General features: G+C 43.2%; 1 protein-coding gene and 1 pseudogene across 3 annotated transcripts in view; both read left to right on the forward strand.

Moving 5' to 3' along the window:
• Positions 1-5,739: 5,739 nt before the first annotated feature.
• Positions 5,740-15,109, forward strand: LOC141962663 (gamma-crystallin B-like; annotated as a pseudogene).
• NBEAL1 (neurobeachin like 1) overlaps positions 14,361-16,545 on the forward strand; it is an 86,937-nt gene continuing 84,752 nt past the window's right edge. For all 3 annotated transcript variants that reach the window (XM_074911073.1, XM_074911074.1, XM_074911072.1), the window contains exons 1-2: positions 14,361-14,385; positions 14,985-15,286. In XM_074911073.1, coding sequence (XP_074767174.1) covers positions 15,236-15,286 — 51 coding nt within the window. In that variant the 5' untranslated portion in view covers positions 14,361-14,385; positions 14,985-15,235. The remainder of the gene's footprint in view (positions 14,386-14,984; positions 15,287-16,545) is intronic.

Raw genomic sequence — 16,545 nt, forward strand, 5'->3', positions numbered from 1 at the left:
TTACATTACCCAGGGAAAGTTCTAGCAGGGCCAGCCGATATAAAGTTCTGCTGTGGGCTGATGTATGCAACTTGTTCATCACCATATTATGTCATGATTCAATGACACAAGAACACGTTAAATCGGATTTGCAATGAGTACGGATTTCCTAACATAAAAGCTGCATTGGCTAAACTCAGGCAAAGAATCAATACTTGCTCAAGTACTTCTCTGATTAGTGAGATATATTATTCAGTATAAGCCATAGCAGCAGGAACACTCCACGTGCTTTGTGTAGCTCAGCAGTTTGCCACATGGCAATTGCCTGCACACCAGTGTATAATAGGATCATATGGAGTAACACGGTAAATGTCTTTTAGTAGCATAATTCTGAAAAAGGCCACATTATTCATGCCTGGTCACGAGTAAGCACTCCAGATCATCTCAAAGTCTCATGAATACATTTTCTCCTATTGTCACAATATAGAGTCCTTATAAATCCCATTTCTTCAAATCATAAAGCATCCTCCATTTACTTCCTACCACACATGTGATCATACCCATTTCAGGCACACCTGAGCTCCTCCATGTGGGTAACAATTACACTTCCTTTATTAGCTTCAAAAGAATGAATGTCGTCGCAATCCCTTCTCCAGAATAGAATACAATTTCTCTGGAATCTACATGGTAGGTGAGAAAGTTGCCCCTTTCTGTATGTCTGTCTCATTCAGTAATGTCGGAATCAGTTAAATTTCTGTCTTTCCTACATTTCTGCTGGGTTTGCCACCACAGAATTCTGTTTCCCACAAGATTCAGCTCTGTGAAAAAGAGGAGCTCCAAGGCCAAGTGCTGGAGCTCACCAGTGATAGCCTATCAGTCCCAGGCTGCACCCCTCTCACTGAGATCTTCTTCCTTGATGTTTTAGGTGGCTCCCGGATATTGTAAGAAATGCACAACTTCAGGGGCTGACACTATTTACTGAAACCCAGGGATTCCCTTGACTGGGGTGCAGTAAATACCAAAACTGTCCCTTTGCAAGGGCTGGCTGACTTGCACTGATTTCTTTCTCCCATGCTAAACAAACAGTGAAACCATTCCAATATCCTTGTTCAAATGGATCTTCCTTCACTACTATGAACAAATTAAAGTTGTGCTGTCCAGAGGGAAGTCCAATTTCTCTCACATTTTAGGGGGAAGAGGGAGAATGCTTTAAAAAATATTCACTATTATCCAGCTGTTCCACAGTACATGATAATTTGAACAACTGTTGAATGTCCAACTGCATTTTGCTAACCCTGGTAGGTGTAGGGGAAAGTCCAATTCTTTAATCTAATTTTTCCCCAGTTTTACAAGTTTTGATTTAGGAATAGATTCCAGCTCTAGACTTAGCAGGGTTAACAATGCAGTTTGACCTTTAGCATTTATTTAAATTAACATGTACTGTGGAACAGAAAAGTAAGTCCCATTAATAGTTATATCCAGTGACATACTGACTGAGGAAGAAAAGGACAGAAAGAGGCAGAGGAACTCAGAACAAGGTGAACACTGTATTTGGCATCAAATTTTTCTGCAAACAAGCTGCTCGGTGCTACGCTACCACCAGTCCAGCAAAGCTTCCCAGTCTTATCCCAGCTGCTTCCTCCAGAAACAATTTTCCAGATCCTTAAATCACAGCACCTTCACACAGCATGTTTTAGTGAACCTGTACCTCATGAACTAGATGGTATCAATTGTCCTGCCTCTACTAACTTCAGAGCTGTACTGATCTGCTGCAGCAGGAGATTGAGGCAAATCTCCCAATTGCCAGGGTATTCTACATGCAAAAGGAATTAAATAAGCATACCAGTGTGGATTAAAACCAGGACAATGTCTTGTTGTGCTAGAAAAATACTACTGCAGCATTAATTATCATTCAAGTAATTATGATATGCCTACTAATTAATCATCACTGAATCCTGTGCCAGCAGGCACTCTGTGCAATAATGAACGAGAGCCATAATAAAATATTACAAAGCACAGTTAAGGGATCTCATATCTTAACATACCTCTTCTCATTTATGTAGTGGAGTCTAGATCTTTTTTTCTCTTCAGCAAGGTGCTGGAGACTTTTGGAAAGAGAAAGCAGTACAAAGAGCACAGAACTACCAGGACAACTCTGCAACCTTATCTAGTATATGTTTAATATTAAATAATTTAATCTGGGCTTTAAATGGTAAACTTTGATTGATTGTTTTGCCTAGTAAACATTCTGATAATGGAGTCCTTGAATAAAACTAAGCAAGTTCTACAGCAGTGAGGCAGACTGATTAAAACTCACATCCCCACTTGCTAATGTCAGAGACCTCATTTAGCGATTATTTCATGCTCACATGACCCATCAGTAATAGCCTGTTAGTGAACCTCACCGGCCTCTCCCTGACAACACTGGAGAGGAGAATAGAACTATTCTTTGCCCTTCTCGTCCTTTCTTATGTACGTGGGACACTACCTCTGCCCTCTTGCTTGTCCTTTACTGCAGAGTAGGCTGTTCAGCTGCTGCAAATGCCTGGTGTACATAAGAACACTATGCTTCAGCCAGAGAGAAATGGAGCATGAACAATTCAGCTCTCAAGGCAGAGGTGTGAAAAAGCATGTTTCCTCTTGTTCACAAATGTCTAATATTGGGCATTTATAGGAACTGCACATTGTAATATGTGTATGAGCATGCTTAGGTTAGTGTGCTAACCCAGGTTTGCAAAGTAACACAGCAGTTTGAGCACAGTATCTACTTACCTGCTTAGAACAGGGAACCAAAATATTTAATTTGCCTTCAGCAAGAATAAAAGAAAAAAACAGACCAGCTCCCCAGATAGCAATTAATATAAGCCTACATACTCCAACAACATATCTAGTTCAACTGAGAAATATGGCTATGTAGTGATGTGTAGGTTACCTGCTGCATTCCTTTGGTCAAAGGCAAGAATTAACAGACATGTACTATTCAGCGATCAGAGCAATAGTTAGGATGTCTGGATTCTTGACACTGCTGCATCCTAGAGTTTGGGGGTGGCTAGACCTCTCCAAATTTCTCCACCTGAGACAGGAATGGTGGCAATTCCTAGTTTTCAAGGAGCACTGAGAGGTTTTACTTGCTTTTGTTTGCAAATGCTCAGAGAATCTTAGGTAGACCTTAAGAACAAGGGTGCTAGAAGAGAAGAGCACTGAAAATTCACAGAGAGCATCCAAGTTTTCACTAACTAGTCTTCTAGGTTCCTGTAGCTGGGTTTATGGTTGGTAGCAGGCACTACAGTTGCTGTCATGCAGGGTATGTTTCTCTACACAAACACTTACTACTGTTTTCAGATTATCATTATGCTTGAGTTTTTATGTGGTGCAAAAGCAGTCAATCTCCACGTTAAAGCAGCTATCATAACAGCATACTAGTTGAGAGCAGTTGGCACAGATGTAAATAACCAGACTCCTCAGAGCATGGATACTATTTGGCTAACAAGATATTTTGGCTCCAGAGTTTAAGATCAACCCACAGCCCTTCCTGCAGTGACAACCCATCTGTAGCATAGGGTCATAGGAGGGGTAAGTCCAGAGGATTCAGGGAAAAGCTGGATGAATAACTGTCTGCTGAGAGTTATTAACCAGAGAGAAGTAACCTCCTGCTCAGGAAACCTCCTTGATCTAAAAATACTTAAAGTTTGAACAAAGTATCATATGTATTTGCTTCATATCTACCCTTCCCTCCGTGCCAACTCATGGCTGTGGTTGCTGCTAAATTACTGACTAGCTGGACCACCAGTCTGACCCATGATAGCTGCTCTAATTGTAGCTACAATAAGGAATTCACATATCACTGCCCCTAGTCTGGTCTTTCAAGTTCCAAACTTCATCACTAAGCCAGTACCCACTGTATTAAACTATGAAGGACCATATTGGACCCAAAAGACAAGCAGGCCCCACAAAGCAAGCATGACCACAGAAAGAACAAAGAAAAGTGTAACACTTCTGGGCCTGTCAAAGATCTTTGAGAAATGCAAGCACAGATCCTGCACATAGAAGTTGTTCCTGTAAGTGAATTCAATTTTCTTAGCATTAACCATCAGGAAGAAGTCAGTTTTGATCCAAAGAAAGCATGGAGGTATTCAGAAGCAACTGTTAGACTTACATTCACACTCTTCCTGCAGTCTGCTTTCAGTAAAGGCTACCATTTCCTGGCTGAGGAAGCACCTCCAAGAGAGAGGCTGACAGGAGGAACACCATTTACAACACCCATTAGAGGCACAACCAGAGCTGTGTAAAAACAGGCCAGCTGAAGATTTGCCCCTGAAGTTTTGTAGCTTCATGAAATCACCATACAAGTCTCGTAGTGAGAGACACATGCAAGAAAGCACAAGCATGTAGTGCTTTTTGGCTGAAGAAGAAGCCAGTGAGACTAAAAGATTGCTCTATGCAGTACGAGCAGGAAATATTGAAAATGTGGCATTGCATGTGATAGAATTTTGTGATGGTTACTTCAGAGTTGGGTGTGGAAGGAGAAAAAAGAATGATCCCTGAAAAAAAATTTTAAAAAAGTTATAGAGAAATATTTAAAACTCCAGAAGAATAACTTTAAAAACTGTGCTGTTTATCTTTTTTCTTTGAAAAACAGTCTTGGATTTTATTTTTTAATTTCAAATAGAAAACATTTCCTTGATATTTTAACATTGGTTTGTATTAGGCCTTGTAATTGCTAGACTGAATGGAAAATACTTTAAAAGCCTGATCTAGCACTGGTACACGAAACTTTTATTCAAGCTACCCACCATTACTCAAATGAGGCATAAACTGAGAAAAAAAGTTCCTGCTAGAATCTGAAGATGATCATCAGCACAATAACTTTACCTAAACAGCCCCAGAATACATCAGTGTATTCATTCTCTTTACTGAACACAAAATTCTCTTTTATCCTATTCCTGTGGATGCAGCACTGCGTTCTATATAACAGACTGCTGACTCCTCCTGCATGCCAAGGTCTCACAGCTAAACCCTGTCAAAAATGGCAAAGGTAAGAACACCTGAGTGAACGGAGCACTGACAAACAAGCTAGCACATGCATAACTCCCTGTAGGCAAGTATGTTTGTAAACATAGTTTGTTGGTCTACCAACAAATTAGCAGAGGAAACCTTGTGTGGTTGTTTTATTATCTAGTTCTTTGGTAAGTTTCCTAAAGAAAGCCTATAGTGTACTTGGAAGCTTTCAAATGCTAAAACATTTACACATAAAAATCTTTCAGTTTTATTTTTCTGTGTGGCTAGTTTCCCTTTGAGTTTGTCAACTGCTGAAAGAGACCTAAAGTTTATATGTTCTTAGACTTCTAAGATGTACAGGAAGATAAGGTTGAAGTACTCTATTCCAAACAAATTAATAAATATCACCAAACAATGCAACTGACTTTAGGCATCTCTAACTTGATTTTACTTCTCCTAAGATATAGCTGCCCAACAGGACCTAGAGTGCTCAATGATTAACTCGGGTTAGACACAACAGGTTTGTTTTGTTCCTGTATCATTAAGAGAGGTCAAAGCTTCGGTATAATTCAGATGTAGAATTATTCCTTCCTTTGTCTGTATTCTACATTGCAGAAGATTTTTAGGAGCCCAGGGATGGGTGCAGGAGATTAACAGGGCACAAAGTTTAATGATTGTGTGATACACAGGAGTCATCCATGGCCATTTCAGTCAAAGAGCAATTTGGTTTTCACTTTCTCCAAATGCTTCCAAAAACTTGTAATGAAGCTGCTGACAGACTACTTCCAGCATGAAATCATGATGAAAGTTGCCCCACTTTCCAGGGTCCCAAAGGAACATCCACCTGCTATCTGTAGTACTAGGAAAATGAAGACACCAGTCTGTGCATCCTATCGAAAATTGATACAAGGGCTTTGCTAGTCTTTGAGCCTCATAGAACTGTCCCTACGGACCCTTGCAGTCTTTGCATCATTTTGTGCAATCTAGACAAAACAAAGCCAGCTTTCAAACACTTTCCAGGGTGATTTGGGTTACTTTTGTTTTATAGCAGATCACTTTCTTGAGGACAGAGACTTTAGGGGCTGCTCCTGTGAAGCCACCACAGACCAGCCAGACCTGCATGCCCACCTCAACCACTGCCACTCTGTCAAGGTGGAAACTGGCTGCTGGACAATCTATGAATGTCCTGACTACATAGGCCATCAGTACTTCCTGAGGAAAGGAGAATATCCTGACTACCAGCACTGGATGGGCTTCGATGACTCCATTAGGACTTGTATCATCACAGCAGTAAGTTCTCCCTATTGTCTCCATGTATATTACTGCCTATATCAGAATTAGAGCACAACACCCCATTTTCACAGGTCTGACACAAGTAACAACTTCCCCAGAGACATCTATGTAGGGGAGGGTAGTAGAAAAGACACTTAGCAAGTTCACCTAATGCGGTTTAGGCTCCCAAAGAGGTAGATAAGTCAGCTGGGATTCTCAGCCAAATGAATGGTTGGTTAGTGCTTCGGGAAGAGTTTATTATATATATATGTTTATTTTAATAGTATGTTTATATGTTATCTTTGTATATAAAAGCACTTCACCAATCTTCTAAAACCACTCTGGCTATACATGATCTACAGAAGGAAGTTTAGTACAGAGCTGAGAATAAAACCATATCTCCTGTGCCCCAGTCAATACTCTCCTTTCAGGGTAGGCAAAATTGGTGACTACACTACTACAGAGGCAACCTGACAGATACCACTGTAGAGACACCACCATGTATTTGAGCTGCAAATGAAGGCATATTTGCCTCATGATAGATTTTTATTTTTCCTGAATACTTCAACCCAGAATAGATCTGTTTTTCCATCCGAGACTCATTCACTGTAAGAGTTAAGAGAGGAGAGGTTGCCAAGATGTGAAAGACTTTAATACTCACACATAAGGCTAGGGATTTGAGATTTGGCCCAGGAATAGCCTTGTTGCTGGAATGTGTCCCTCCAATGTTCATGAAAATTTAAGTTAATCCATGTCGTAAGCTTTATATAATTCACAGCTCCCTTGTCCAGTAGAAGCTTCACAGACTATCACAGCAAGTTTCCAGATACATTACATCTGCATAGGATAGTACAGCTTTTTTTCTCTGACATGTAGTTCTGGGCTTCGCCTAGCTAAACCAAGTTCTGGGTCTAAGTGCTGAAAGCTAGTGCAGACACTGTTGTATCCTTTCAAGCTGTAGAGGGAAAGAAGTCACAGATGAGGAGAATGGGAACAAGATGGACTGAAGGGAAGTTGACTTGGGAGACTGATGGGAAGGATTTGAGAAGGAGCAGAGAAACCGAAAATTAGTATGGGCGTAGAAAAAAAAATCCCCAAATTCAGATACATTTCTGCATGCTTTCCAGATTCAGAACAAGAGTGTCCAGAAAGTTTGACTCCACAAATGTAGATATTGAAATATTGTTGGGTTTCATTGTGTGTTTTTTTTTTTAAAAACTGAGTAAGGTGTTGGTCTTTGCACAGCAGCAGTACTCGTGTCTATACAACTGCACTTGAGCATGTGCAAAAACTGTATTGAGCATTGATGCACGAGCAGAAAGTATTTTTCTGTATCAAATCTTTTCTGTGCTAGATACAAGAGTCAGAAACAGTCTTGAAACAGTTTATCATCTTAGTAGATGAAAAGCAAAAAATCCTGCCCACCTAAGGCTGTGCAACGAAAATAGAATCAGAAAAAGCTCCCCACTGTCCCAGCCAGAGCCTTGTCCAGTTATGATCAACATCTAGAAACGCTAAGGGCACGTGACTGCTGTATCAATCCAGGTCTATCACTGAGCTTATTTCTTACTGCATGTACAGTTGAGGTGTGATGACGCTGGCTTGACCCCACTTCCTTTTCCTGCCCTATTGCAACTCTTTCAGAGCAACTGCAGTTCTTCTTTCACTGGATCAGAAAGGATTCATAGAACTGCTGCCTTAAATTAGGACCCAGCCAGATTTATTCCTGTTAAACTGACTTCTCTGCACATAATAGTGGCTATTCACTGTTATGTTGCTAGCATCGGTACTGCACCTAGCAAGCTTTAGTCACCTAGAACTGCCACTTGACATCCTGTGCTTCCACATCTGGATTTGCCTTCATAGCCCCAGGAGCACAGCTGGCTACAGATCCAGGAGGAATGACTTTGGAGGCAGGATGTTAAGAGTTCATGGATAACTGCCCTTCTCTCCAGGATGACTTTCACTATAAGGACATCCAGTCTTGTAATGTACTTGAATGAAGCTGGGTTTTCTATGAACAGCCACACTTCTGAGGACAGCAGCACCTCTTGATGCTTGGCAAGTACAGATGATTCACTGACTGGAGTGCCATGACTGCCAAGGTTGGATTTTTCCAACCAGAAGTACGTATTTTCTAACCAGCACTTTCCTAAGCTATACGTCAATGAATACCACCATTAGTACTTTATTAAGGCCAAGAAGTTTTGGAGCCTACTTGCATTAGGCTCCCTTTTCTTGCAATGCTTTTAGCCTTTGATTTAAAGCCCACCAGAGTCAGAAAGTGTCTTGACTGCAGTGGACTTCAGAGCCTGTGATTGCTTTACTAGTAGGAGTAACTCCCCTCAAGTCAGTGGAGATGAGCTGGTAACACCCAAGCTCAGGCTGCATCTAAATTGCTAAGCTGAACTCTTATCTGCAGCCTCATATCAATTTAAAAAATAGCATCTTTGAAGAAAAATATTATTTCAGACCATAGCGGAAAAAAATAAATACATTCTTCATTTATGATAATGAAAATCCAAAAATCCACCTGTAACTGAATCCATGGGACTGACTCCATGCTTGAATTTATTCCAGGGCATACCTTACATCTTGAGTGGCCCCATAAAAGCAACATCCTTCTCAGAAGTAGCTCTCCTGTGAACAGACTGGCAAGTTCACAGCCACAGTATCATTATGAAGGTAATGTGTACCAAACCTGCAGCTGTGACACTAGATAAGACAAAGCAAAGTATTTACCATCTTTATTAATAAGAAGTATTTCTGTCAATGACTGTTTGTAATGCTACAGATACCAAAATAAATCTTTCAGTTGCTTATTCACTTCATGATGAAAAAAATAGTCCTGTGCCCAATAGTTCCTGCTGCCACTTGGCATTAAGTGCAGAGTTCTGCACAGGACTGCCCTGCTCCTATTTCCAGCTCAAGGCCTACACTATGCTCTTCTGTTTAGCCAGGACCTCATAATGTTTGTAGACACGAACCCATGTTGACCCTCTGTAGCGCAGAGAAGTAGCAACTTCTAGTAGGATCTGGGGTTAGAAACCAGAAGAAAGACCCATTATATTAAGGAGTCTACAACCCTTTCAGTGTGCAAAGTGGGCCCCCACAAGTCTCACACATACTTTGACAGCACACTGTTTACACAACAGTGCAGGATCTTTAAAACTGCTTTCAAGTTTTACAACACTAGCCATCATTCAGGAGGTCTCTATACCCCTTCTGTGTCAGGAGTTAGGCTAGCAGAGTCCCTGGAGGATTCACAAGGGCACAGCCTTGGTTTCACATCTCACTCAGAAGCAGGCACTGTGCTGTAGCCAACACCTCACTTCTGGGAGGCCATGGTGCTAACATTTTGCTATAATCCCACCTCTAGCAGCAATTGATATTTCCTAAGCACGTTTCCCTTTAATTACTTCTCTTCATTTGCGTTCTTCCCCAAACCAAGAGGAGTTAGGTCCCAAGTTACTATAGCAGGCACTCACAGGACAACATACCCTGTCAGCTGAGACAGAATTCAGACAGATTACCAAAGACTACCAACAACTACACATCCTTAAACCTTGGTTGCTGACTTTTTTTTTTTTCCCCCCCAACACACTGATGACTTTCAGGAGCCATGCTGCAGATCCAGATCTGCTGAGCACTGCAACATAATGCAATCATTCATTAAACAACTTCTTAACTAAAGCAGAATGATTTGAAGTGCAACTATGGTAACTTCACTGATTGCTGGCAATAACCGGACAGTGGGGTGGATGGTAAGGGCCATCTTTGAGTGAAAAGTCAGTTCGGTGGAGGAAGGAGAACACTTTTACATGCAATTTGTGCAGTAACAACTGGTGTCTGAGCATCTGCAAAAGAAAGAAGCATGAGTCTACACATGCTAGCTCTAGTATAGCTAACTAAATGACAGCAGAGAGGGGCAGTTCTAAGGCTGAACACCCATCCATGAATCTTCACTGGCTCTTAGAGCTTGTAAGAACCTAGGCAGACCAAAGCATATAAACACATACTCTATATTTAGTCAGGAAGAGTCTTTAAGATATACCCTACAGAGGGAACATTCCTAGCACAGCCACAAACTGAAGGCCTGTGGTAAGGGAGCCTATGCTACAGAAAAAGGAGCTGAGAGATCAAATCACTGCCTGGGCCTTTTACAGCAGGAGATTCATTATATTGAAGGCCCCCTGTGGAAACAGGCTGAAAGGACAGAGAAGGACAAAACCACTCACCATGGTCCCAGGCTACCCTGGGGTAAATTCCTTCCTGAATTTAAGTCTGATGAATGGTTTAACCCTGCATATATGAAAGCAGAGCAGCCAGGGGCCAGAGGGACTTAATGCTATTAGCCAGACCATCAACTCGCAGCTTTAGCTGTGGCCAGTCTCCAACACTTTGAAAGAAAGCAACTAAAATCCCTAGAAACTAGCTTTTGTGTCAAAGGGCAAACAAATTCCTTCTCATTTCCAAATTTTGCAAACTACTAACAAGGCCTGAACTACCTGGGGTATGATGTGAATATGGTGACATATAATTAAGTTTTCTGGCTTACCTAATAGAACAATTGCACACGCTTTTTGTGCAGTCATAGCCAGAGAAACTCAAGACAAGCTGATCCTGTGCTAACTTCAGCAAAACACCATCTTGGTGGCCCTGGCATCTTGCTCCTTTCCAATAGCCATACAAAATGCAATCTCAAGTTAATTTGGCTTGAACATCTAGAAACTAGCATCCACAAAGGCCTATTTCTTTACATACAGCAAAAGGTATTTTGGTAATGGGAGTTTTACACACAGCTGCCAAGGCCTCTTGTCTAGAATATAAATATTACTCCTTCCTTCTGTGCAAGGGTCTGTTTGTAATGGGATACGGAAGAGTTGTGAGAGGCAGGTTCATTTCTAAGCATATTTCAGGTCTCCATTGTTAGTAAACAAAGCATTAGCCCTAAGATACCAAGCAAAACCTCAGGTAAAAGCTTTGCCATAGACCTATCTCACCATGATTTTTGACAGCCTAGGGCATGATTTCAGTAGAAGCCTTAGAGCCAAACATGTCTGAGAATATATGAAAGTCAGGTACAGATTTTTATCATTTGCTTCTGCAGAAAATAGGTATAGCTTAACTAAACTATCACTGTAAGGTGTGTGGTTTTTCCTGCCATTTCAGAGGTCCCTTGCCTCAAGGCCACAATCCAATGCAGTCCAGTCCTGCGTCGAACCTTTCCTTAATCTCAAATACACGCCTTCTCACTGTTCACACCCTCTTCTCTACCCGTTCTGTTACCTGAACTTGCTGACTGACAAGTTCAGTCTAAGGTAAGGTGACTGAGTTACTAACATACAGCTACTGAAGAGAGATAAAGTACAAAACCACAAATAATAAACAAAGGAAGAAACAACCACTACTGTAAACAGTCATTTATCACAAGACAGCAGCTAAGGAACAAATAAATACAAATGAACACTACCCACCTGACTATTTAAGGTCCATGAAACAATTGATACATAGTTATGGAAGAGAAGATAATGAAAAATCTAATAATTAGCTTTCACAGCTAGATCAATCCATAAACATTCATATTTTAAAGTACCCATCTTCCTCCATTCTTTGACTACCATATCCTTAGATGAGTCTTTATGCAGTACACTAAAATACAGATTCACCTAGAATTATACTACACCTGTGGGGGCAAAGCTGTAGCCCACCTTTCTCCACTGTTCTCTCTCATTATTGCTTATAATTGCATGTGAGAGAGGAAGAACTTACAGTGAATACTGAATGTCTGTCCATACTGACAGAGACTAGATTTGATCTACACCCAGTGATACCAACATCCACAAACCACCTTAATTTTACAGTGAGCTACCTGTTTTAGGAAAACATCTAGGTCAGACCAGAAGACCACTCACCCTGTATGCCACTGGAAAAGACTATCCTGTTACAAGACACAAATACTTTATTTTTCCCTCTAGAGCACCTGCATAGTGTGAAAGCTGTGTACACGAGCAGCAGCAATTATCCAGCCCCACAAAGATACCCATTTCACTATAACTCCAGCAGAGTGGAAAATGGCTGCTTTATAGTCTGTGAGCACCCTAATTACGGCAGCACTTAAAAAGGGAGGAGTCTCCCATTTCTATCAGAGGATTGTTTTTTGTTGCTTCACTAGAGCCTGCTGTAGGACTTCTGCATATGGAATCAGCTACTGTTGCTTACAAAAGTCAGTAAAGCAAAAAAGCAAAGCAGTGTTTCAAGGGAGGAATTGGGTTTGACGTGCCTTTGCTGGGTCTCAGCTTCTTCAAAGGTAGCAAGTTGTAGAAGTTTGAAATAGGCTGTTTGTTTATCCTAGAAAAGGCTGTAAGAAGATGAAATAAAAATTTATAACACAAAAGGTATGCTATAAAGAGCTTCTTTTTCCTATATTATTGTGGAAAGGACAAATAGTACTGGTTTGCTTTTGCTTCAAAGGTAATGCAGGCTGGCTGTTAGGGAGGAGCTCCTAGCAGTAACTCAAGCCCTGGGATAAATCCTCAGGGAAGAGGCAGAATCTCTTCTGTTCCTAGAGACTGTTCAGAGAGGGGTGTCCAGGGTGGTTTAAGCATGGCAGATCCTGCCCTGAGGATAGAGCTGGACTCTGAGGTGGGGTTTTTTGTTTGGGTTATTTTTTTTCTTGATGGAAAAAATTATGTCGCAACGTCAAGGCGGGAGACTATTGTGGCTAGCAGCAAGTAGCAGAGCACATATATCACACGACTAAAAATAATCTTACAGACTCATTTTTGTCAGTGTCCTTCCATCCATGCTAGGAACTATGTTTAGATATTGCAGTAAAAGATACTTCTCCCACTCCCGCGATGCTGATCCACATGATACAACACCGAGCACAAATTAGCCCTTAAATTTCTCCAGGGAAACTTCCCTGATGTAAAAACAAGACAAATATGCAAAGGCATGTTGCAGGGACCAATCTTAAGACTGTTTCTGGGCTCTTGGTAACACTTATCCATCCCTAGCAATTTTTTATACAGCAGATGATACAATATTCCACAGTCAATTCCTTTGCAAAGGATTTCCAAACCTTACATGAAACCATCGCAGTGGTGTGCAAATCCCCTGCAAAGAAATCGACTATGCAACGAATGGCAATGAATGCTTCATCACAACATTTATATGGGTGAGGAGATGACCCAGCAGCAGAAGGACGAGGGCTGTGGCCAGAGATTGCAAGGTTGTGATTCTCCCAGCAAACTTGGTAGAAAGTCCAGGTCTCCTTAAATCTCCTTCTCCCTGCCTTGAAGCCTGACACATTAATTTCTAGCCTCACTTTCCAAGGGAGAAGATGGTCACGGAGGGAAGCCGGTGCCCCAGGCGAGCCACGCTGAAAGGATCGTTATTGAGGGAGCGGGAGGGAAGTTCTTTGCTGGAGCGCTGCTCCCGGGGAGGGTCAGTGCACTGCCAGTATGCTTGGGAAAAGCCACCCCTGAAAGCTGAGGAATGTCTTTTCGCATTTCTCCTTTAGAAACCGAACTTACCGTAGGAATGCTGCCTTAGTCCTACACAAGCTCTGCATACCAGGTATGGGCTGCTTTAAAGCAGTAGCAGATTGTCTGTGTGTATATACCCACGCTCCTCAGGCTATGCAGGCAGGCCTCTCTGGAGCGTATGTAAAACACACGTACGTGCCTGATAACCTTTAATCACTTATAAAGCAGTCGGGAGGGTTCCTGAGGGGCTCCGTCCCACAAGGACTGGGAATGCCCATCCCGTTAGGCTCCTCGGGCGGGCCGCCTCGCTGGGACCGGCTGCTCCTCCGGCGAGGGGCTGTGGGCCGCGGGAGGGCTCTGTCACCGGGGCTGTCCGCAGCGGCCCCGGCTTGCCCCGCCAGGCTCCAGGCAGCGGCCCGGGGTGCGCCAGGGCGGGCGGAGGAGCGCGGCCCCGGGCCCTCCGCCTGCGGGGCAGGTGCTACCCGTGCCCGCAGCCAAGATGGCGCCCGCGGCCTTCCCCGCCCCTCGGCGGGGGCCCGGGGCGTGTGCCGGAATGCGGGCGGGGCGGGCGATGTGGCGAGGCCCGGCCCCCTCCGCAGCCCGGCTGCTGCGCGGCGTTGCCCGGCCGCCACCCGCCGTGGCCCGGGTAGGCTGCGGGGAGAGGCCGCGGTGGCGCGGGGGGAGCTGGCGGAGGCCGCGGGCGCGGTAGGCGGTGGCGCGGGGAAGCGGCTCTCGCCCGGGAGTGCGCGGTGGGGCAGGACAGGGCTGCTCCCGCGCCCCGCGGGGGACGGGAAAGGCCGCGGTCGGCGTCTCTGCCCGGGCGGCCGCTAATCTGCGGGAAACGCCGCTGCCTGGGCCCGGCGGGCCCCGGGGCCGGCTGCAGAAGCCGGCGGTGGGGGGAGCGGGGCGGCGGCGGCGGTTGTCACAGCCGAGCCGGGGCCCGGGCGTGCGGGGGGCGGCCGAACTCCCTCCCTTGCAACCGCCGGCTCTCCCCGCGCCCTCGGGGCTCCGGCGACCGCTCTCAGCAGCCCTGCCGCTCCCCCCTTGCTGGCTTTCTGCAAAAAAAAAAGAAAGCGCCACGAAAATTAGAAACCCGATTTCTCCGTCTTAAGGGTAATAATGTCAGAGACGAAACCAACGCGACCTGCCACCGCGTAATTCCTGAGGTCGTCTGTAGGCTTTTAAGTACGGATTTGTTTTTTGCTTCCTCCACCAAAGGCCTGAAGGGTATGTTTCCACTTTCAGAGCTTCAAACCGAAGCAGCGCTGGTGAAGAACGGACATGCTCGGCACTTGTCTGCAGTTGATGGTGTTGTTCTACGTTGTTTACCTGCAAAGGAGACACTGAGACCCTCTTATTTTCATCCTTGAATTCTTCTTGCGTTATGATATAACTGTAATAATAAAGCGCAAGCTGCGGAAAAAGCACCTGGGAACTGAGCATGGTAGGATCTTGAACAAAAGTAGCTGGTATCGACGAAAAGAGGAAGGGAAGGAATGGCATCCCGAGAGAGGCTGTATGAGCTTTGGATGCTTTACTGCAGTAAGGTAAATATTTTGAGGGGGTTGTTTGTGTGTCTTTTTCCTCAGTTATTTGGAAGTCGGGTATATTGTAACAGCTTTCGATACATTTTTTTTTTTTTGTTCTTAGAAGTTACATAGACTTGTCTAGCTACTGTAAGGATTTAACTGCACTTAGACTGTTTATAACTTCTTGAGTTGCTGTTCAGGTTGGGCTTTTTTGCGTGCAAGGTGTGATTTGCACAGTGTTCGTGGCTCGGCTTAAGGAGTTATTGTAGCTATATCTTTTAACTGTGTGAATGCACATGTCCACACAATTCTTTCATTTGTAGTGCCATGATATTAAGATACATTCATTTAATCCACTGCTGTCTAGCATTTAGCTTTATGCTTGCTGTTTTCTGTGCAGCTCAGGTTTCATTTAAACTCTTATTAGTAAAAGCCTTCCCAAAGAGCAGATTTATTAAGTTACTCCTGAGTCGTCTTTTGCTGGTTATCACCATAACGTCTAAGTACTATGTTAATAATGAATTTCCTTGAGCTGGCAGGACTGTTATTAAAATACTGTTCAGTCTCCATTTGTATTTTACAGTGTAAAGCAATTCGTATGTCTAAAGCACAGGTCCTAATTGCCACTGGACATGCTGAGTATGTACACAGACTGAATTGCAGATTATCTAAATAGATATCTGTATAATAAGGAACATACAGAAAATAACTGTAAAGGCAGAGGAAAGGACTGGCCTACAATCATACAGGAACACAGTGGCAAGGGTAGCTTTCGACGGCCTTATTCTATGGTTTTGTTTTGCCTTTTCTCTTTGTAGTCTCATGCTTTGTGTGTGTCACAATTTCTTTAACTTTTCAAACCAGTAGGACATTACAGGTAGAACAAACATTCTCTTGTTCTTCTTCCCAGTTCATTTTTAGAGAAGGCCCATCTCAAGAACATACATAGAACGTGAGATTTTAAGTACAGACCATCTTAACAACCCAAGTGCATAAAGCAGTGGATGAAGGTTGCACAAAGTAGTCTTAATTGTAGCTTTTCTTAATTTTTGTGTGCACGTTTTCAACCCTAATGCACTATGTGTAGTCAAAAATAAAACTAGTGCAAACATAACAGCATGGTATGTCTTCTTATAGCTACCTGCGTGGGTGATCTCTTGGGTTGAAACATATTTGCACAGACCTTTGCCTTTTAAACTAATGTAGTAATACCAATGGCAGGAAGAAATGGACTAGCACTGGAGGAGATGGATGTTTTGCCAGTGAGTTCATCGATG

The sequence above is a fragment of the Athene noctua genome, chromosome 7 (genome assembly GCF_965140245.1).
Source record: "Athene noctua chromosome 7, bAthNoc1.hap1.1, whole genome shotgun sequence".
Taxonomy (NCBI): domain Eukaryota; kingdom Metazoa; phylum Chordata; class Aves; order Strigiformes; family Strigidae; genus Athene; species Athene noctua.